Consider the following 23,486-nt stretch of genomic DNA (forward strand, 5'->3'; position numbering starts at 1 on the left):
ATCTCCTGTTCCACCAGTTTGGATGAGAATGTTTTTCGTGCTTTTGTTTATTGCATGAAAACCCCCGAAAATAACGGATCCAGCGACTGTTAATTGAATATGGTATTTCGAACTGGCTGAACACCCTGAAGTTTATTATAGGCATAATCGACCCTGTACTTTATTTCAAATTACGTATATAAAACACGGGAGAAAATAACACATGTGACTGAGGTTAATGTATAATTATTTAGTCCTGACAGTGATGAGAGATAGTTTTTGTACTCATCTGTTGACTATGGGGATGAGTGTGGTTGGGAGGGTTAATAGGTCTACAGTGTAAGACGTAATGGAGGAAGTAATATAGGGTTTTTTATTGTACCATGGGTGGCACACTGTTGTAAATTATCATGTTTAATCTACTATGCTTTGTTTATATTTGATGATGAATTGTAGTGTATTGTATAGAAATGTTTAATGTGTGAGGTTATGGCTTCTACACACCCAAGTTACTGCACTTTTCTAACCTGTTTCTCTCCCTCTCTCCTCCTTGTTTTGTCTCTCACATACAGTGGGATCTTGTGTGTGACCATCGGTCTCTAAAGCAGTTGGCTCAGTCCATCTTTATGGCAGGTGTGCTGGTCGGGGCAATCCTCTTTGGCAGCCTGGCTGACAGGTCAGAATACTGGGCTGGCGGGATTCGTCTGTTTGAACAAATGTACAGCCAAGTTAGAGCCATAAATAGTTTTAGTTGCTTGCTCAGTCTTCGATGCTTGCCCATTGTCATTGCTTCCCCTGTCGTCCTTGCTTACCCCGCCCTCTCCTGCATTCTTGTTGTTGCCCCATCACTCCCACCACCCTGCTGCATTGTGTTGCTTCTCCCCTAGTTTCCCACCCTTTTCCCACATTGTGAGGCTTCTCCCATCTCTTCCACTCCCCTCCCACTTGTATTCCTTGGTCCACCAGCAAAGGAAAACAAGCATTGGCAAAAACAATAGGTCTCGCCCATGTGAGAGCTCTAGGCCTTGTCAATGTATTTTAACGATGTTGTACAGAAGCATGGCTGCTGTGCAGTGGTTGAAAGTTAGGGAAAAAGGGTTATGACGCAGCCAGTGCTGGCTGCATCCTAATGTATTTTTTTCTGGTGGGAGGGTCGAGGAGGACAGGGACAACAACACATGCGGTCTGGGGTGGAAGGGATGGGGTAAGCAAAACAAAACAGGAGGGTGGTGGGAGTGACTGGGGAAAGCAATATAACATACGAGAGGTGGGATGGGATGAACAGGGGAGTGGAGGGACAAACACACAGAGAGGAAATGTAGATAGCATGCACGACAAATGAGATGTAAGGAAATGATAGTGACTTTGAAGCCAACCAAGGATGAGTAGTGGATAGGTTCTAAGCTCCCTGTTACTAACAAAATGACCACAAGCGACAAAGCATGTGCTGTCTCAGACAAGGCAAAACTTAATAAAAAACCTTTTAAAATTGAAACATCTATTAAACATATACCATAGCCCTTTACAATGATCTTATTTACAAAATCAGTTTGAAGTATTGTGTCTACACATCCATATTTCAAGTCAGACAACCTTATTTTATTCTTTATCTTCTTTTTACAAAATAAATGTTAACTAGCATTTTCGACATCAACCGTATTTATTTAAAGAATTATAAAGTATAGGAAAGTGTGGGATTTGGATCAGCCATTTCAAACCATTGGCATTTATTAGTTTTGTTCATGGTTTGCCATTGCTTTGATTGTCTGTCCTTTAAGGTAATGGCATTTTGAGGATGTTGCTCACACTAAGAGGGTAAATTAAGGAGTAATCCCATCTAACGTTTCCCTCCACTATAACCAAACTTACAAAAAGGAAACCGAATGGTCTACTTATTATTCTAACAATATGTGTGGGATTAGGGAAATGGATAATTCATTTTTATAAAGACGAGATCCCTCACTCACCCAAAGGTGACAAGCTTCATCATTGGGTTCCCTCTTGCACACTGTGCCCGCAAGGTGCACAGTGTGGGCTATAACTCTCCCACAGGAAGGGAGCGTGGGGTGTTTTAAGTCATCCAATGCAATGGGGAGTGAGGGCAGAGGGCAAAATTAATAATTGAAATTGAATTTAAACTGACTCCTGGTGGACAAAGTAAAATTTTAATGAGGTCCCCAGTGGTTAGGACTAAAAAGGCGAAGTGAAAAAAGGGGGAAAGGATGTTCCCCTTTAAGTTCTGGTCAACATGTTTCTGCTTATTGACCATGTAAGCCTTCTTCAGGACCTACTTATTGTCAATCTGCTCAAAATGTGAAAAATAATACATTTCAACAAGGCCATACTTCAATAAATGGTGTCCATGGGTAGTACCAACCACAGTCTGGTCCACCGTCCGTAGAAAAAACATAATCATATAAATGCTCCATTGATGTGTAAACATAACTCTATATATCCATCTCCCACAATTGTGTATCACACATCAAAACACCAGTGTGAATACCATATCCCAGCACACGTGCTTGAACTCTATTAAATACTAAAGTTCGTTCTTGGTATTTTCAACAGATTGGTACCTTGTGTGTACCTACGCCTTCAAGAAGTCTTTTGACACCAGGTTTCTAAAATCCGAGGGGTCAGAAAAGATAATAGTGCATAGTGAAAATACCTATTTGTAATGCACAGAGATTCTACAGCTATACTCCCAAGTCTAGTAATTTGCCAACATTTTCATGTCACTTCAAAATCTAACTGAAGTAGGGTGTAAAACAACATCTATCCTGAACCTGTTATTCATTACAATGTATTGGTGTATTATGTCTGACTTTGTTCTTATATTGTAGAAAGCCTACTACGTTTTCGTTACCTCTGAGTTATGTAAATGTTTACTCAGGAGTGCCTTCTGAACAAAAACAACACACACCTAGTAATAACACGATGGATGTGTCCATACTTTGTGACTGCCCAGTATGGTATGCGGCGTGTTCCTTCTATAATACAACCTCTCTACCTCTCTCTCATTATTTTCTTGGTTTAACAATATAATTCCAGGAGATACTACAGAAAGTTACCCACATTTTGAGGATGTTGACATTGTCCTACTTGTATTTCCAAAAGATTTTGGTAATGGGATCAAGCTGCCGTGTTGTTAAAATGTAGATGCACAATGAGTTGTAGCAGGATATTGAGATCAAGCCTGTTTTCTTGAATGTACTTACTTTGATGTCACTGTGACATTTTAAATGCTGATTTATGGCTTCAGTGCTTGTTGTTTGGATGCTTATGCCTTTCACAACCTGAATTAACACTGCCATTCACTAAAAGCTCTTGCACGTCCATTTTTACGTCTCTCCTACCAGACAGCTTTTAGATGTCTACAGGAGAAAGCCTCTTTTGGACCACACCGAGAACTAACAGGGAGCCTAAAGCCTGCCCATCCCTGACCATTGGTTGGCTTTATTGTCCCTCTCATTCAGTTCTTAATTTGTAATATAATAAGTGCTGGTGACCAAAGTTTTGTTTAAAAGCCTGCGGCTGGTGATAACGAAGGTCTAGGTGCTGAATACCAAGGCTGTATAGTCTTGATTCCTCCACCTTAATTCTTTAATCCAGCACCAAGCACGCCCTCACTCTTTATCTCCCTCTTTCGGGTACCTTTTCATCCCTGCTTTCTCCCTTTATAACTGTTTTCTCGTCTTTCTCTTCGTCCTTCTTTCCCCCTTCTGTAGTTTTCTCACTCTTGCTCTGGGTTAAAGACTGATGAGGAAAAGTAAGTGCCGGTCCTCGAAATAAACACCTGTGGGCCCCACCTTCATCAAATTAATCATTGTTCTCATTGCTTGCTTCTCATTTGGTGGTACCACCTTCTTCTTGTGTTGCTCCCACTCCTGGAGCATAGCTTATTTGCCATCGTTATGATCGGATGACTTGCCTTCGTCCACTGCACTCTTTTGGGGAATTACTTTTTACTTTTTTTTTTACCACTCTATGAGAGTGCACTTGTGTTCTTGGGGCCCATTGGGGAAAGGGGGGGGGGGGGGAGAAAGCACCGACCCGAGACTCAATGTAAGTGTGATAAAGGCCGCTTTATTGGAAGCAGGTGCATCCTACACAATAACATCCTCGGCCTGCGCCGCACAATCTAAACCTCATAAATATGTAATTTCCTGCCTCACCCCCACCCCCTCCCCTAACTGATTCCCACAATCCACAAACATTAACAATTAGCATAACGTCAATTTGCCTCTCCACCTGGCTAAATACTTTATTGTGCTAGACCTACCCCCGATACTCCAAACAGTTCTCCACTCTTCCCCCATATATTAGGAAGAACCGCCCTACACACATAATGCACCCCACACCTGCTCCAGCGACATGCGAAAACCCCCCACCCAATCCAAAAAATTAAAACCCCTTTTTGCACAGAATACAAAACATTGTAAATAGCCTTGAAAAGCCCTGGCGCAATTCGCCACAGAGTCGAAGCACTTGTCGGCTACCACATTTTCATCTATACAATAAAGAGCAATGATCCACAAAGCAAGAACTCTTCTGCTTCTATTGAGCCTAAGGACACCAAGATGCGCCGTCCACCAAACTTATCACCCCGGTCACCTCTTCATGCACCAGCCTCCAACAAAAAATTGCCCAAAATCCCCAGTGCCCCCAAACTCCCCCGCAAAGGAAAATCCCCCATAAAGATTATCGCCTGCCCGCGGGCACCCCCCCCCCCCGAATCATGGCTCAGGGAGGGAGGGAGGGAAAAAATTGTCCACCCGCCACCCCCCGCCCGGCGGCCGAGACACCTCACTTAAAATGATGTCTCTGCCGCGTGGCCGGGCGGATCCTAAAGCCCCGCCCAAAAGGAAGCCCAACCCAGCCCCGCCCCCCAGCCCAAAAGCTACCGAACACCTAACCCCGGCCCCGTGACGGCGCCATCTCTACCCCCCCCCCTCCCCCCGGCCCCAAATTCCCCCGGGCGGGGCAGGCCTCCCTACGGTCGGCCCCCCCCCCCAGGACCCCATTGGGGCCCATTGGGGAAAGGGGGGGGGGGGGAGAAAGCACCGACCCGAGACTCAATGTAAGTGTGATAAAGGCCGCTTTATTGGAAGCAGGTGCATCCTACACAATAACATCCTCGGCCTGCGCCGCACAATCTAAACCTCATAAATATGTAATTTCCTGCCTCACCCCCACCCCCTCCCCTAACTGATTCCCACAATCCACAAACATTAACAATTAGCATAACGTCAATTTGCCTCTCCACCTGGCTAAATACTTTATTGTGCTAGACCTACCCCCCGATACTCCAAACAGTTCTCCACTCTTCCCCCATATATTAGGAAGAACCGCCACTCGAGGGACGAGCTAACGGTCCTCGACCCCCCCCTAGGACCCCCCCTCCTTAAACCCGGGGCGCGCCACCTGGCCCATTCGGCAGGCCCACCCCCTAACGATATGGCCGCCGCGGAATCCCCCAAACCCTGTGCTCCTATCCACGCGTCAAAACCGCCGGCAGGTCCTCCCCCCAACCACAGGGCCATGCCCTCCGTCCCAATGAATAGGGCCATGCCCTCCGACACCACGTACAGGGCCATGCCCTCAGTCACCACGTATAGGGCCATGCCCTCCGTCACCAACGTATAGGGCCATGCCCTCCGTCCCCAATGTATAGGGCCATGCCCTCCGTCACCAATGCATAGGGCCATGCCCTCCGTCACCAATGTATAGGGCCATGCCCTCTGTCACCAATGTTTAGGGCCATGCCTTTCGTCTCCAATGTGTAGGGCCATGCCCTCCGACACCCATGCCCTCCGTCACCACGTATAGGGCCATGCCCTCCGTCACCAATGTATAGGGCCATGCCCTCCGTCACCAATGTCTAGGGCCATGCCCTCCGTCACCAATGTTTAGGGCCATGCCCTTCGTCTCCAATGTGTAGGGCCATGCCCTCCGACACCCATGCCCTCCATCACCACGTATAGGGCCATGCCCTCCGTCACCAATGTATAGGGCCATGCCCTCCGTCACCAATGTATAGGGCCATGCCCTCCGACACCACGTATAGGGCCATGCCCTCCGTCACCAATGTATAGGGCCATGCCCTCCGTCCCCCATATATAGGGCCATGCCCTCCGTCACCAACGTATAGGGCCATGCCCTCCGTCACCAATGTATAGGGCCATGCCCTCCGTCACCAACGTATCGGGTCATGCCCTCCGTCACCAATGTTTAGGGGCCATGCCCTTCGTCTCCAATGCGTAGGGCCATGCCCTCCGACACCCATGCATAGGGCCATGCCCTCCGCCACTAACCGTATAGGGCCATGCCCTCAGTCGACGTCACCCCCCGGGGCGTGCTTCCTGGCCGCGGAATCGAGCTCATTACGGAGATGATGACCACACCGACATGGGACCGTGCTTCCCCTCCGGCGCCCAGAAAGAAGTCCTCCACACAGTGCCTGTCTAAACGGCTTTAATGGGGCTCAAAAAAGGATGTTTGTAGCTCGAGGGAAAAGTAATTTTCATGATGAAGGGCTCCCCATACGGTAATAAAAAAGGCTCTGCTCCTTTTTCTTTTTATTTTCCCTGACCAGCTGGTGTATTGAAAGACTACTACCGTACCTCACATTTAGAAGTTTGACTGGGACAATTATGTAAACTATGGTTGTTCTGGTCATAAAAAGTCCTGAAATTTCCCCACAGGCTGGCAGAAAATACCCAGGGGGATATTCAAGAAATTGCGAAACCTCAGTTAGCGATAAATATTTTAAATACCGCGGTAAACTATCGCCTTGTTAGCTTAGTATTCACAACATGTCACTATATGGCACTAGCTACAGGGATCACGGGGAAAACTGCTGCTAACATTAAGGCTTTTTTTTTTTTTTTTTTTGTATCTATTAAAAACAAGCATTTGCAATGCAATAGGCCCCGCCCCTGCGAGCCTAAGCCATCAGCACCGCAAACGACAATGCCCTTCATCCATGCCCTAAAACCAAAACATAAATAAAAGGCAGCCATCCACAATGCCAACCGCTCAAACCCGCGTAAATGTGATACCTACTGCACCGCAAATGCCCGGTCTCAACAGATTCCATTGTAGAAAATAAAGAATCCCTCTCAGGTAAATAAGCTGGCATTCCTCACAAACGAAATAAGCTGTTGTCCCTAGGACAGTTCACGGGCACACACCTCACCTAGATGTTCACTCTCTATTGGTGTGGAGGCCACGCCCAGCTTAGGAGGCATGTCCAGTGAAGGTGTAGAAATGTCATGTTTTTGTTTATCTTTATTAGCATTTCCATTAATAACAAACATTTCCCACCAACAGCCATTTACGTACAATGTATCAGCGTCTAGCCATTTTTATGTCATTGTATTGCTTAAATACAAATCGAGTGTACAGTTCCATCCGTACTGAATAAAGAGAATACACATATATGTTAACGTAGGGAGTGCACGCCACCAAAAATACCATCTAACACCATAAATAACGCATTTTTACCACTCCTACACATTCAGCCTCTAGCCTGCCACCTCCACAACTATGAAGACATATCTAGTGTATATCATACAACACAGTCAAGCATTTTCTAACCACAGAAGACTGACAGGAGTTCACCCTCGAGGCCTCTCGGGCACCAGAAGTGCCCCCATCCTCCTCCCGATGAGCGCGTGCCCATTCCACAAAGGGGGCACCATATGCCCCTAGGCCTGGATGCCGACGGCATCAGCTCCCAATAAGTTGTTAATTGTGTTTGACCAAATGTGACATCCCGAACCCAGTCCTCCAGAGCGGGCGCCTTCTTTCTTCCCCAGTGCATGGCTATACTGCGCTTGGCCATCAGTAAAAACTGGCACCCCTTACGACCAGACGACAAGTTATCTGAACGTGCATTCGAAAATTTACAAACTACCAAATAGGTAACCAACCACACCTTTTCATTTTCTCATTAAACACCCATAGTCACTGGCACCCACTTAGAAGATGGAGACAATACCCGCGAAGAGGAAGGGGACTTTCAATAAGAAGGCAGACTTTGTGGTCATCTACTTTGCTAGCCACATATTTAGCTCCAGCCTGCCTCCACCCACCCTCTGTGGGGAAAGACAACAGCCCCTGTAAACAATATCCGGACAATAAACCACGTTTTGAACCAACACTCAAGGTCTTCACCCCCCGCCCCCGCCCCCAATACAACAGTCTAGGAGCCCATCTGTAGCAGTCTAAAAACACATGCATAAATACAATTAACAGTATTGGTTGCTTTTTTAAGTAAGAGGGCTTGTTTAAATATTTTACACAGATGCCTGAAAAAGAGCGTAGTTGATAATTATCAAGTGCGAATGCTCAACTCGGCACGTTATCCTACTTCAGCACAGCGAGCATTGGAACAGAAATCAAACAGCAACATTTCCAGTGATGCATTCGAGGAGCAATCCGCTTTTTAACCTTTGACTCGCCACTCTCGGAAATCCGCCCCCGACGGGGGCCTTTGGCACTCTAATGAAACTTTTATTGTCCGAGCTGTACTGTTTGGGGCACCCCGGCGGCCGCACGGACCCTTCGGGTAGGGGGCAGAAGTGACTCACCTAGTCCCACGTGGGAGCCTGGCCGCCCGCACTAGCCAGAACAGGCCCATCCGCTCGGTCACGTGGAGCCGCAAGCTGCTCTCGCCGAGCTCCTCCCACGTCCAGCGATGTGTCCAGCGATGTGTCCCGCGCCTTGAAAAGTCTCCTCACAAGCCCGACCTGACCCATCGGAAAGCCCGCAAAGTCCCGTCACCCACAATCGTGAAGTCCCCTCCGCTGCAGGCCCTCCGCTCGTGCCGCAACCATGGGAACTTGAGGAGATTGTCCAAAATTTGCCCCCCCCCGCCACACAAAAATTGTCCACCCGCCACCCCCCGCCCGGCGGCCGAGACACCTCACTTAAAATGATGTCTCTGCCGCGTGGCCGGGCGGATCCTAAAGCCCCGCCCAAAAGGAAGCCCAACCCAGCCCCGCCCCCCAGCCCAAAAGCTACCGAACACCTAACCCCGGCCCCGTGACGGCGCCATCTCTACCCCCCCCCTCCCCCGGCCCCAAATTCCCCCGGGCGGGGCAGGCCTCCCTACGGTCGGCCCCCCCCCCCAGGACCCCATTGTCCTCTGCTTCATCTACTGCTTCACCCTCCCAAGCATCCCGGCGCACAACACGTTACTACTTCATCTCTCCCCACAAGCCCATCCATTGCTTTTTCCTCCCCTCCCTGCCTTTTTATCATTTTAAGTGGGTTTTTTCTTGTGCCCAGCCTCAAATGCCTCCAGTGGTCCCTCGCCCCCTGCCTACTACGTGCAGCTCCAACAACCCCCCCCCCCCCCCCCCCCCAACTTCATCTCTGTTGCTTCGTGAATCCCTCGTGTACGTTTAATCTCTATTTTGTTTTGGAGGCCTGCCAGCTGCCTTCTGCTGTTGGGTCACTCAGCAGTGGAACAAGCGCTTTCGCGCCACTAAAATTATGTTTTTATTTACCGATTCAAACAGCCTTTTTGGATGAATAAGTAAAACAATAAAAGTGGTACCCATGTCATTCCCTAGGTACGCATCGACAGGCATGCCTAGGGAATGAAATTGCCGTGCCATTGTGTCTTTTTTCCTCTTATTTTATAGATGATAGAGAGCATGTAACCATAGATTGTCTACACTTTTTGTACATACTCAACCTACAGACTTAATTCATCATGTTGTTTTTTACATACATTTTAGTCAAAGACAATTTTTTGATTTATATTAACCAGTCTTTACGTGAACACAATTATAAACATTAAATAGACAGTGTGATACATTCAAGTATTCAATCGCAAAACAGATCCAGAAATAATTAAGTATTCAAATTCTTCAGTCCTTGGTAAATACATCAACCGTACAGGTGGATACATCAACCAATGAGGTCCTATTTGAGGGTTCTTTAATGGTGCCTAAGAGTTGTGTGGGTGTCTGTTTTTTAATTATAGCAGATTTGGCTAATAAGAGGAAATACTAAATGCCATTTGGACACTAAAGGCTGCCTGCAGTAATTACAAACAGAGACATGTACACATGTTTAGTATATATTAAAAGAATAGAAAATCTACGATTAGTGAGGGTTTCCTGTATAATGACAAAAGCAGCAGCACACAAGTCACACAGACTATTCACACTATTGATTTAATTATATCAGTCAGCCCAGTAAGCCGAACCAAAGGTCTCCCTGTCATAGAAAGTCATATTTGGATCAGTGCTTTGAGGTTTAAGTAGAACTTGTTGGAACAGACAACTTGGGTGTGGAAAGTAGAATTTTTTTGTGGAAAAGTTGAACGTTAGTATGAGGCATGCAATTAGTTTCCAAAAGAGCGATATATGCTTTGTAATTAGAAACTGTGCCCACAATATATTACACATAAAGGTCTGTCAGAAATGATCATGATGTTTGGTGAATGATCAGACTGCAATGTCTAGATATAAAAGTAGATAATTACCCCAAATAACATTTCTTACAAAGAAAAACAACATATTCAGTTGTTGTAATTCTGTTCACAGACTTGTTTGTGTGACTCAATACCTTCAGTTGCCTGACATTCCCAACTCCCAAATCCTGGAAATCAGAATTGCAAGTTGAAACCATGCCTACTTCATGCCAGTGTCTAATGGGAGATATGTATCTGTTAATAAAGCAACGATTTGTCTGGGTTCTGTATTTATAGAGCACCTTTGCCTTGTTCACATCATTGTTTAAAATAAGATATTGATCAAATGGTCATCAATACAGAGGGCCTGATTTAGATCTTAGCAGACCGACTGGTGGGGCTGAGTACTCCGCCAAGCTGACGTTCTTCCGCCCGCGGTATTTAGCTGTATAAGCAATACACAGAAGACCGCCGCCACTACTGTGTTCTGTGCTGGCAAACCACATGCTGTTGCTGTCTCGACGGCGGGGTCCCGCGAAGCAGATTCGGATGCTCCTGTTGGGTTGGCAGTGACCTGTAGGTGGCGGAGAGACAGGTATTTACGTAAAACAGATATATGTTGTGCATTTTTACATATGTGTATGTAGGTTATGTGTAGTGAGCATATTTTATACCTTCGGCATTGCAACCCACTAACCTACACACACCATGCAATGTTTACCACACACACCACAAACACCTACCTTCAGTAGTCCTGCCACCACCTGCTGTAGACCATCCCTTCGTAGGGGTGGGAAGCGAAGTCCTGGCAGAGTTAGTAGGACTGCAGTGGTCTTCTCTCCCATTGCCAGCCAGTATCTAAATCGGGAATGCTTACTGCCAGGGCATGGGCAGGTAGACCACCAAAAAAGCCCACTCCATCGTGGTCCTGCCCAAATCTAAATCAGTGCCAGAGTTGGATGGATGCTCTCTTTTCTTACTTCCTTAGATCTTGAGCTCATCTGCTATGGAAAATGTAAGTTTCCTTTTTTAACTATCTTTTATTGGATACCATAAAATGTTCTTATGTAAGTGGAACTTCGAGAGGAAAAAACCAACAGAGATGAAGCCAAAGCTTGCAAAGCTTCAAAAAGTAACTGACATTCCCAACTCCCAAATCCTGGAAATCAGAATTGCAAGTTGAAACCATGCCTACTTCATGCCAGTGTCTAATGGGAGATATGTATCTGTTAATAAAGCAACGATTTGTCTGGGTTCTGTATTTATAGAGCACCTTTGCCTTGTTCACATCATTGTTTAAAATAAGATATTGATCAAATGGTCATCAATACAGAGGGCCTGATTTAGATCTTAGCAGACCGACTGGTGGGGCTGAGTACTCCGCCAAGCTGACGTTCTTCCGCCCGCGGTATTTAGCTGTATAAGCAATACACAGAAGACCGCCGCCACTACTGTGTTCTGTGCTGGCAAACCACATGCTGTTGCTGTCTCGACGGCGGGGTCCCGCAAAGCAGATTCGGATGCTCCTGTTGGGTTGGCAGTGACCTGTAGGTGGCGGAGAGACGGGTATTTACGTAAAACAGATATATGTTGTGCATTTTTACATATGTGTATGTAGGTTATGTGTAGTGAGCATATTTTATACCTTCGGCATTGCAACCCACTAACCTACACACACCATGCAATGTTTACCACACACACCACAAACACCTACCTTCAGTAGTCCTGCCACCACCTGCTGTAGACCATCCCTTCGTAGGGGTGGGAAGCGAAGTCCTGGCAGAGTTAGTAGGACTGCAGTGGTCTTCTCTCCCATTGCCAGCCAGTATCTAAATCGGGAATGCTTACCGCCAGGGCATGGACAGGTAGACCACCAAAAAAGCCCACTCCGTCGTGGTCCTGCCCAAATCTAAATCAGTGCCAGAGTTGGATGGATGCTCTCTTTTCTTACTTCCTTAGATCTTGAGCTCATCTGCTATGGAAAATGTAAGTTTCCTTTTTTAACTATCTTTTATTGGATACCATAAAATGTTCTTATGTAAGTGGAACTTCGAGAGGAAAAAACCAACAGAGATGAAGCCAAAGCTTGCAAAGCTTCAAAAAGTAACTTCATTTTTTCACTTAACACAAAACCTTCCAGTATTCTTTTTGAGAAGCAATCACAGTTTGAAGGTGATGGCCCTGCTGCTGGTGTACCAGTAATAGACTCAACTGAGGGTGTATCTGCTTCCATTTCCTTTAGCAGTAGAGCCCTACAAACTGTCTCTGAAATGTCATCTCATAGAGTAAGAGAAAATGATAACCAATTGCTGGACTTGGCCCTCGTTACAGGGTCACCCCCAAATGTTTTGCCTTCACCCCTTTAGTTTCCTAAACCCATTTGCTTTGGCGGTTTAGGACACTGTGTACTTTACCACTACTAGCTAGTACTAAAGTGCTGGTGCTCTCTTTTTAAAACATGGAAAATTGGCTTACACTCAATTGCTAACTTTACTTCACTTATAAGCCCCAAGTAAAATGGTACACCACGTACCCATGGCCTGTAAATTAAAATTAAAGGGGCCTGTAGGACTTACTGTACCACCCACTTAAGTAGCCTTTTTAAAACATGCTTCAAGCCTGCTGTTGAAGCCTGTGTGCAGTTTTGAACTGCCAATTCACTTGGCAAAATAAACCTTTTGCCAAGCCTATAAATTCCTTTTAATACCTATAAGTCACAATTAAGATAAGCCCTAAACAGCTATAGGGCAGGGTTTAGTGTGTTTAAAACTTTGAGCATGTACTTTTAAGTTTTATATATCCTAGTAGGGAAAATATCTTATGTTCATTTTTCACTTCTACAAGTTCTACCTCTCTGTCATAGGATAGCGTTGGGTTACCTTATTACATTTGATAAGTGATAACTTTTGCTTGGGCGCACGTAGAAATGTCATGTTTGGTCTCTAACGAATTGCAATCTAAAATCCTCTAAAATGGCAAACTTAACTTTTAAAAGTAGAATCCTGTCTATGCTGAGAGCTGCTTTTTTGCCTTACAATATGGTGAAGTTTTCCCCCAATTGAGGATCTACATATCCATGACTCTCTAAAGTAGAATCCTTTCCATGCCGAGAGCTACATTTTCGTCTCATATTACGGCATAGTTTTCGCTTCACTCAGTTTTTATGTATTCAAATTATTGGACATCAAAGCAGCATACTTTACAGTTTCGGTTTATATCCTTTTTCCTGGTTTTACAGTACATTAAGACGGTGACCTGATGAAGGCGACCTCGCCGAAACGCGCGTAGTCCATACTACCGCCTTGCCACCACCATTTGTGTCTATGTTTTAGTCTGCACTGTGTATCTGTATCATATAATAAGGAATACTGTCTATTATGATTGAGTAGCAATATTTTTGGTATCAGTTTATAAAAACTATAATCTCTTTTTTATACAAAAATAACAATAAATTAGAATACGATTGAAATCATGAGATTTTGAAGTAAGTTATGTTCAGGCCATACCAATTTTTTGAAATACATGTTTGGGTTTTCTTAGAACGTCACAGCCTTATTGACTAAGCTTTAGACCTTTCCCTACCAGATTCTTTCCCTATGTATAGCTAGTCTAGTCATTATATAGGGGTCCCCTGTTTTCCAATTAAACTTAACTTTTAAGTCACAATTCTGAAAATTCCTCCTTTAGGAAATTGCCAGTATCTTGCCCTAACCATTTGGTACCTGCAGTCCGTGTCTTGGGCCACATGACTAGTTGTATTTGGCAGTTGTCCTTTGTGTATTTCATCCAGACAGTGTCATCAAAAGTGGAATGAGTGTTGGCATGATGGGTGCAAGGTGCTGCTGTCAACTTACCACACTTACATTTCAAGGAAGTTGCCTCCACACACTCTCCCTAGCATTTTGTCAAACCAGACATCCTGGGGCTATGGCGAGGGGAGGGAATTACTGGACTATCTGCGAGGGGGAGCCCTCGAATTTTCTCCAACATTAAAGCTGTTCCGAGGTATAAATATTGAACCCTCAGATCAATCCTTTAGTACACTCCTGGACTTGTGGATTCTACAGAACAAGGCCTACTCTGCTGCCAGAGGACTGCCCTGCTGCTGGAAGCCTATCCTTCTGTCTGATAATAAAGAATGTACTTCCTCCCTACACGCCAGAGTCTCTAAAGTGACTCCAAGGGTCTGCCTACTGGCCTCCTGTTCAGAGCTACTAGAACGTAATAAGCTCCAAAGGCCTCCCTGCTACTGCCTAGCTGACCTGCTGCCTGGACTGGCCTAGACCTCCAACTGGATCTGCTTGAAACAGCTGATCTTTACAAGATTGAATCTCTGATCCCCAATAAGCACCTTCCCTGGTCCTGAGCCCTTGGTTTGCATTAGAGTACATTCCTCTGGGAAAAATACTGAAGTGTTGGGCTCTTTGCGACAGCAAACCGCTATGCATACAAAGATCTTACTGCCATCACCACCCGCCTATGTGTAGCTCATGTCGGATTGACACTTTTTGCTACAAAAACCACCAGCGATGATTGACAACACATGATCTGAACTTCACTCCACTGTGTCAACAGTTTATGATGACTGCCAACGCAAAACCTCAGGAATGACCATCTGTGACGTTTGACTGGATCTTCAAGCTATAGCGACGGCCATCCACGATGCCCGGCCTGCTCTTTGCGCTACTGTATCAACCATCTTCGATGCTCTCCCTGCTCCTCGCGCCCTCCTCCACTATGAACTGGACTCCTCGTGCCAGGCTTGAGAAGGTAACTTTTTTAGGGGAACTCACCTGGACTCTGTACCTGGCCCACACATCATGGTTGAACTGAACTTGTGCCGCTCCCCAGTCTGGCAGTGGCTTTTCTGAGCCTAGCACGACCAAATGCTCACAAGTGACGCTTTGTTCTTTTAGGTGCTATATTTTTTGTCGGGTTTAGGGTCTTTCTTACCAGTCTCGGGGTGTTGGGATGGTTCCCGGCTTCGGTTCTTGTAAGTCCTAGTTTGGCCACAATAGATGCGACCCCTTCCGGTAGCCACGGAGCTGCCGACAATGAAAGCCTAAGCAGCCAGTGCCCTCCAGAAGGAGTCCCGAGAGGAAAAACTCATAGGGAAAAAACCTCTGATATTGATGATGAGACTCCAGGAGTGGGGCGCCGTGGGCTGCACATCAGTCGGCAAAGAGGAAACGGGTAGCTCCGCGGGTCGCAAATCATTCAATAAATGTTACTCCTTTTTCTAAATTGATGTGGAAATCTTATTGTGTTGTGGTTTCACTACATTACTGTTTGTGTGCTGCATACATACTTCACATATTGCCTCTAAGTTAAGCGTGACTGCTTTGTGCCAGGCTACCAGAGATTAAGAACAGGTTAATTAGTGACTATTGTGTTTCACCCTGACAAGGATTGTGGTTGTTGCTTCAATAGGGTGTCATGAGGTCCCTACCCTCCTCATGAATGGTGACCCCGATGATGTAGAGACTGACCCCTTACCAGATCATGCTGTACCTTTTCTTCTGTTGTAGACTGCTTCTACCGCACACTGGACGGACTATGGCAATTCCTTTAAGGGGGAGGTTTTCCTGTATTTACCTTCCACCCACAAAGATTATGTTGCTGCTGCAATCCTGCCAATAGGAGTAGGTGAGGAAAGAACAGCATATTCAAATCCCAGACCTTTAGATGAACTAAGGAGAGTGTCAGGATCTGAGGAGACACCAACAATCGAGCAGAAGGAAATTGACTTCCAAGCAGAACCCTGGTATCGACTTCGGAAAGACAACACCAGTCAGAGGGACACCAGGAAGAAAAGACCCAACTCGGTTCTGGAGAAGACAACGGCAAAGGTCACGCGGTGGTGGAGAAGGAGACAGATCCAAGACCCCACACAAGTTACGGGCTCTGTCAGAAAACCTCCTTGCTCTGGTGAAGGATTGCTAAGGTGTAAACCCGTCACATCACTACCCACCCAACATCCCCTAAGGCGAACAAAAAGGCCATTCACTCAGGTCTCTCTTTTCCCCGAGGTACTCCCTGCCATTGAAAGATTCAAGGTTAAGAGCCTTGACCTTACTGGTAAGTCGCTCCCCCGCCACACAGCTCCTTGGCCTGTGTGTCCTGACCCTGCCCCAGCTGCCGCTGCTGTTGAAGTTGAGGCCCTCCTCCACCCGTAGGTAACCACCTGCACCTCATCCCTTGTGGCCAGTGGTAGGCCTCAGGTTTGTATCACTGTCGCTGTCTGTCTGTCTTCCCTGTACTGCCCATACTGTCTTCTGGTGTCTGTGACCGCTGTTGCCTGTCTACCCCTTGTGCCTGCATTCTTATCTGTGCCCATTCTCTTGCCTTCTGTTCCCTGATTGTGCTCGTTTTCTTGCCTTCTGCTCCCTTGATTGCACTCGTTTTTCTTGTCTTCTGCTCCCCTGATTGCACTCGTTTTTCTTGCCTCTGCTCCCCTGATTGTACCCGTTTTTCATGCCTTCTGCTCCCCTGATTGCACTTGTTTTTCTTGCCTTCTGCTCCTCTGATTGCACTGGTTTTTCTTGCCTCTGCTCCCCTGATTGTACCGGTTTTTCGTGCCTTCTGCTCCCCTGATTGCACTTTTTAATCTTACGTTCTGCTCCCCTGATTGTACTTGTTTTTCTTGCCTCTACTCCCCTTTGTGCCTCTATGCCACTCATTTCCCCCCGTTTTTTGTGACCGTTCTGCCGCCCTTTCTTGGGACCCTTGTGCCTCTGTGCCACTCGTTTCCCCCGTTTTTTGTCACCTTTTCTGCCCCTTCTTGTGACCTTTCTGCCTTTGTGCCACTCGTTTCCCCCGTTTTTTGTCACCTTTCTGCCCTTTCTTGCGACCTTTCTGCCTCTGTGCCACTCGTTTCCCCCCGTTTTCTGTGACCTTTTCTGCCCTTTCTTGTGACCTTTCTGCCTCTGTGCCACTCGTTTCCTCACGTTTTTTGTGACCTTTCTGCCCTTTCTTGTGACCTTTCTGTCTCTGTGCCACTCGTTTCCCCCCGTTTTTTGTGACCTTTTTTGCCATTTCTTGTGACCTTTGTGCCTCTGTGCCACTCGTTTCCCACCATTTTGTGTGACCTTTCTGCGATTTTTTGTGACTTTTGACCCTGCTTGCAGGCAGGTCGCCCCCACGCCGCTGCTCGTCACCTGACTGCCTGGTTCCTGCCTCCTTACTGCCTCCTTGTTTTCTGGGGTGCACCAGTTCCCCCCGCCGCTCCCGATCTGACCCTTCCCCGCTGCTGCATCCCTGTGGAACCGACGCCCCTGCACACCCATTCGCCTCCCAGCTGCATTTCCCTCCCAAGCCACCTCATATGCAGGCCGAAAAGCAGCCGCGCAGCGGACGCGCACAGCGGGCGCGCCGCTGGCGCACCACACCCATCCTCGCCTGGACCACGCCCAGCGCCAGAACCCCTGGACCCCGCAAACGCCATGACACCAGAATTCACTATGATGCCAGCACCCTCCACGCACACAACGCCTGCCAAAACCACACCTGCTTCCAGGCCGCCCGGAAACGGACCCACGGACCCTTCTCCTGCCACACCTGCAGCTTCACCTGCGACAGAACCACCAAACCTCCAAGGACTGGACCCACCACCTCCGCTGCATACTCCTCAACACCCGCTCTGCACGCAAACACGCCGTCGAGCTCTTAGATCTGCTCGACACCTCCGTCCCAGACTTGGCCTTCCTGTCCGAGACCTGGTGGAACGACTCCTCGGCGCCCGACATCGTCATAGCGATCCCGGACGGCTACATGATCACCCACATGGATCGTGCCAACTGAATCAGAGGAGGAATAGCCATTGTCCACAAGTCCACCCACAAGGTCACCACCCACGCAGACGACACCCTCAACACTGCTGAACACCTGCACTTCCAGATCCACACTGACCCCAACACCACCCTCAGAGGAACACTCATCTACAGACCCCCCCGGACCCCGGGCTCAGTTCAGCGACTCCATCACCGACCTCACCAGCACCCCTGCACTTGCCTCCACGGACTACATCCTCCTCGGGGACCTGAACTTCCACCTCAAGAACAACAACAACGCCAACTCCGCCACCCTGATCGCTAACCTCACCAACCTGGGCCTCAGACAACTCATCACCGCACCCACCCACGCCGCCAGCCACACGCTGGATCCCGTTTTCTCCACAGGCTTCACTTGCACTTCCAGATCCACACTGACCCCAACACCACCCTCAGAGGAACACTCATCTACAGACCCCCCCGGACCCTGGGCTCAGTTCAGCGACTCCATCACCGACCTCGCCAGCACCCCCGCACTTGCCTCCACGGACTACATCCTCCTCGGGGACCTGAACTTCCACCTCGAGAACAACAACGACGCCAACTCCGCCACCCTGATCACTAACCTCGCCAACCTGGGCCTCAGACAACTCATCACCGCACCCACCCACGCCGCCAGCCACACGCTGGATCGCGTTTTCTTCACAGGCTCCCACGTCGCCTTCGACCACACCACCGAACTCCACAGGACCGACCACCGCTGCATCCATTTCACCTTCAAAAAACCAACCACGCACCACCGCACCCAACAGCTGCCTCGCCGCTGATGGAGCAAATTCACCGAAGACCAGTTGATCACCTCCCTCACCAAGAACGCGCCCACCGATCCCACCAACCCAAACGCCGCAGCCCAAACCTCAGACAGTGGATCTTAGACTGCGACAACACTCTCACCCCGCTCAAGAAACCCTCCAACAGCCACGCCAGCAAGAGAGCCACCTGGTTCACCGTCGAGCTCCAGACCTCTAAACGCGCATGCCGGAAACTGGAGAAGACATGGCTCCACGAACGCACACTGGACAACCACACAGCCCACAAGGACGCCACCCGCAGACACCACCACCTCATCAGATTAGCCAAGATATCCTTCTTCAAATATCGTTTGGATAACAATGCACACAACAGCAAAAAGCTCTTTAGCATCGTAAAGGAACTCTCCAACCCCAGCGCAAACGCCAACGACATCCTGCGACTCACTAGCCATCTTCTTCCACCACAAGATTGCTGACATCCACAACAGCTTCAACACCACGACCTCCCCGACTACGCCAGACTCCACTTCCCCTGTGAACACCACCAGCGCCAAACGCCTGACCTCCTGGTCCAACGTCAACATCGACGAGACATGCAAGGTCATGAACTCCATTTACTCAGGATCTCCGTCTGACCCGTGCCCACACCACGTATTCAACAAAGCAGACGCAGCCATTGCACCCCAACTCTGGAAGGTCATCAACATCTCCTTCGAAACAGTGATATTCCCGGAAAGCTGGAAGCCCGCCGAAATCAACGTCCTCCTCAAGAAGCCCAAAGGGGACCCCAAGGACCTCAAGAACTTCCGGCCCATCTCCCTGATCCCGTTCCCGGCAAAGGTCGTCGAGAAAATCATCAACATGCAACTGGCCCGCCACCTCGAAGACAACAACATCTTGGACCCGTCCCAGTCCGGATTCAGACGAAACCACAGCACCGAGACAGCCCTCATCGCCGCCACAGACGACATCAGGCGCCAACTAGACAATGGCGAAACATCAGCCTTCATCCTCCTGGACCTGTCAGCCGCCTTCAAAATGGTCTGCCATCGCACTCTAAAGACACGCCTCCTAGAAGCCGAAATCCAAGAGAAGGCTCTTGACTGGACCACCTCCTTCCTCTCCGGCAGAACCCAGAGCGTCCGCCTCCCACCCTTCCGATCCAAAGCCACTGGCATCATCTGTGGCGTCCCCCAGGGCTAATCCCTCAACCCAATGCTGTTCAACATCTACATGGCCCCCCTCGCACAAGTGGCCCACCATCACGACCTCAACATCATCTCCTACGCTGACAACACCCAGCTAATCCTCTCCCTCACCAAGGACCCGCACACCACCAAAACCAACCTCCACAAGGCAATGAAGGCCGTCGTCGATTGGATGAGGAGCAGCCGTCTGAAGTTGAACTCGGACATGACAGAGGTCCTCATCCTCGGACCCGCCCCCTCAGCCTGGAACGACTCCTTGAGGCCGACCACACTGGGAACAACACCAACACCCACCAACCATGCACGCAATCTAGGATTCGTTCTCGACTCCTCCCTCTCCATGTCTAAGCAGGTCAACGCCGTCTCCTCCTCCTGCTACAACACCCTCCTCCTGCTCTGCAGGATCTACAAGTGGATCCCGATCGAAACAAGAAGAACGGTGACACAGGCCCTCGTCAGCATCAGACTGGACTACGGCAACGCACTCTACGCAGGAATCCCAGCCAAACACCTACAACAACTACAACACATCCAAAACGCCTCCGCCCAACTGATTGTCAACGTCCCCCGCCACTGCCACTTCTTCCCCCACCTGAGAGACCTACACTGGCTCCCCGTTGACAAGAGGATCACCTTCAAGCTCCTCACCCACGCACACAAAGCAAGCCACAACGCCGAACCAGCCTGTCTGAACAGCAGACTCAGTTTCCACACCCCCATCACCAGCTCCGCTCCGCCAGCCACGCCCTTGCCGCTGTCTCCCACATCCAACGAATGAGCTCCAGCAGCAAATCATTCTTCTACCTCGCCGCCAAGACCTGGAACACCCTCCCTATCCACATACGGCAGGCCCAAGACCTACTCGCCTTCAGAAGACTCCTCAAGACCTGGCTCTTCGAGCAGTAGCAGCACCCCCCGTCCCCTCAGCGCCTTGGGACCCTCACGGGTAAGTAGCGCGCTTTACAATTACTCTGATTGATTGATTACTTGTGATGCCAGTCAAGAACGAGCAAGATAGATGAGACCCTGGGTATATGTATTCTCTGTTGAAACTCACTATGAAATAAAATAGTGAATAAACAAAGATACTCCTCGTTATTTAAGCTAATTTCCTTTAATGGGTTTCACCCCCTTCAACTAATCACCTAATTTCTCACACCAGTGTTGACAAACAACTCAAACTACAACAGCAAGCTTCTCAACTGATACTACGTTATGGAATCCGACTACAAATAAATTATTATTTAACTGGATACAAAAAGTTATTTTAGCATATCAAAATAACAACAGTGGTTTTTACAAATCAACACATCTTTAACAACTGGGTGAGAAAACATTTAAAGGAGTTTTTCCATTGTTGCTTTCAAGCAAAAACTGTGGATTTGTGAATTTTCTTGTTTGTAACTGGTTGTTATATACATCATCACAAGGAGAAGTGCATTTTTTTGCTTGTCGATTATTTATAGTACAGATTTTATAGTCAATAAACTGAATTTAAGAACAGGACACATAAAATCAGCTCTATTTCTCAACGTGAAGCGAGCCTTAGGCACAAAAGTTCATGGTGATATATAGTACTTTTCAAAAGGAAGCTGGCAACATTAACTCTGGATTACTGGAACAGATAAAACATGGAACAATGTACTGGCAGGGTGTGTTGATAAGAATTGCAGCAGGTGTAAAATTTTTGGCATGAAGGGGAATGGTATTCAGTGAAGAAAGCAATGTGATAGGATCACAGTAGAATGGACACTATTTGCGGATTTTGGAGTTTCTAAGCCAATTGGATCATTCCCTTCAACAGCATATCAAGAAATACGGAAATACTGGTATTATCTGCAAATATTTGTGAAGTATTTACAACATTAGTGAGCAACAAAGCTTTCTATGCAATACTATTATCAAAAATAAGAGAAGCAAAATATTATTGTCTAGGCCCTTAATACCAGTTTGGTGATCTTGGAGCGGGCGCCATACTAGCACCCATTGTCAGTCCGCCCGCCGGATTACGGGTTGTAATCCTGTTGGGCGCTCCTGTGGTGGCAGTCCCACAGCAGTGCCATTTTTTAATGTTCATAGGAGAGCCTTAGAAAGGTACCTTCATAGGAGCACCGCAGCCCATTCCTCATTGGACAGAAATGCACAATTTAGTGCATTTCTGTCCGTGCAAGAACAGGAGGTGCAAAAATACAGGGGGCACAACATGTGCCCCCTGTGCACAGAGGCAACAGGGGGCCCTGCAGGGCCCCCTTAGTTTCCTCACTGTCACCCTTTACATGGCGGGCTCACCGCCATGAAAAGGGTCGCAGAGAGGAAACTTGTAATATGTTTGGCTGTGCCGCAGTAGCACCTCCAGCATATTACAGCTGCACGCTGCTACACTACCGCAGCAGGATTAGGAATCCCAAGTGCATGCTGCGGTCCCGTAGTGGTTCCACCGCCATTGTTGTAATACGGCAGGTGGAGCGCCCTTCTGTCGGTCCAGGGACTACCACCATGGGTTTGGCGGTTCTATGGACCGGCAAACTCGTAATTAGGCCCTTAGTGTGGACTCCACACCAGATGTTTGTCATGCTGATCAATTGACTTTCACAGTGCGATTTGTAAAAGGAGAAGCACCCAAGGAGTGGTTTCTGGAATTTCTCCCTATTCATGGTCACTTTGCAAATGTCTTAGTGAAATTCTTAGAAAGGCCAGGTATTCTCTTATCATATTGTAGTGGTCAGCCATACAATATTATATCAAATATATCTGGTAGTATTCAGGCTTACAAGCAAGGATACAAAAAATAGGCAGTCAAATCATTGTCTGATGGTTATGAAACAATTCTAGCTGTTCTTCATTCACTGACAAAGAAGGACAAGCAATCACAAGCTACCATACATGATTCTCTAGGCCTCTCAGTACCACAAGGACCTCAGCAGATCAGACTTCATCATTATTTGTCAGTAATTCAAGCATTATGTATTTCAAGAGAATGAAAAAATGTCAATATCTTGTCTCTTCAGAAAAATAAAATCTGATGCCCTACATATCACTTTCCTGAATGTTGAAATTTCCCCTCAAATATTCGTTCCCATGATGGGTACAAACTGCAGGGTTGACTGGTGTTTTTTCTACAATGAAGCTCATAAGATCATGAGCTACGTAATGGTACACTTCATGCTCTCTGGCTCTTTTCAATATTGAGTCATATATTTGCTTCAAGAAATAGCATTTTCAGATCTAATTAAGTTTACAGTAAATAAATCCAGAAAAAGATGCTAATTTTAAATAGTAGGTGGTCAAA

The 23,486-nt window shown here is 47.5% G+C and overlaps 1 protein-coding gene across 1 annotated transcript in view; it reads left to right on the forward strand.

Annotated features, from left to right (window-relative positions):
• LOC147692319 (solute carrier family 22 member 6-B-like) overlaps window positions 1-23,486 on the forward strand; it is a 509,964-nt gene that overhangs the window by 100,812 nt on the left and 385,666 nt on the right. Inside the window, exon 2 of the mRNA XM_086938568.1 lies at window positions 552-655. Within this exon, the coding sequence (XP_086794694.1) occupies window positions 552-655 (104 nt within the window). The remainder of the gene's footprint in view (window positions 1-551; window positions 656-23,486) is intronic.

This window comes from Lissotriton vulgaris, chromosome 9 (genome assembly GCF_964263255.1).
Source record: "Lissotriton vulgaris chromosome 9, aLisVul1.2, whole genome shotgun sequence".
Lineage (NCBI taxonomy): Eukaryota > Metazoa > Chordata > Amphibia > Caudata > Salamandridae > Lissotriton > Lissotriton vulgaris.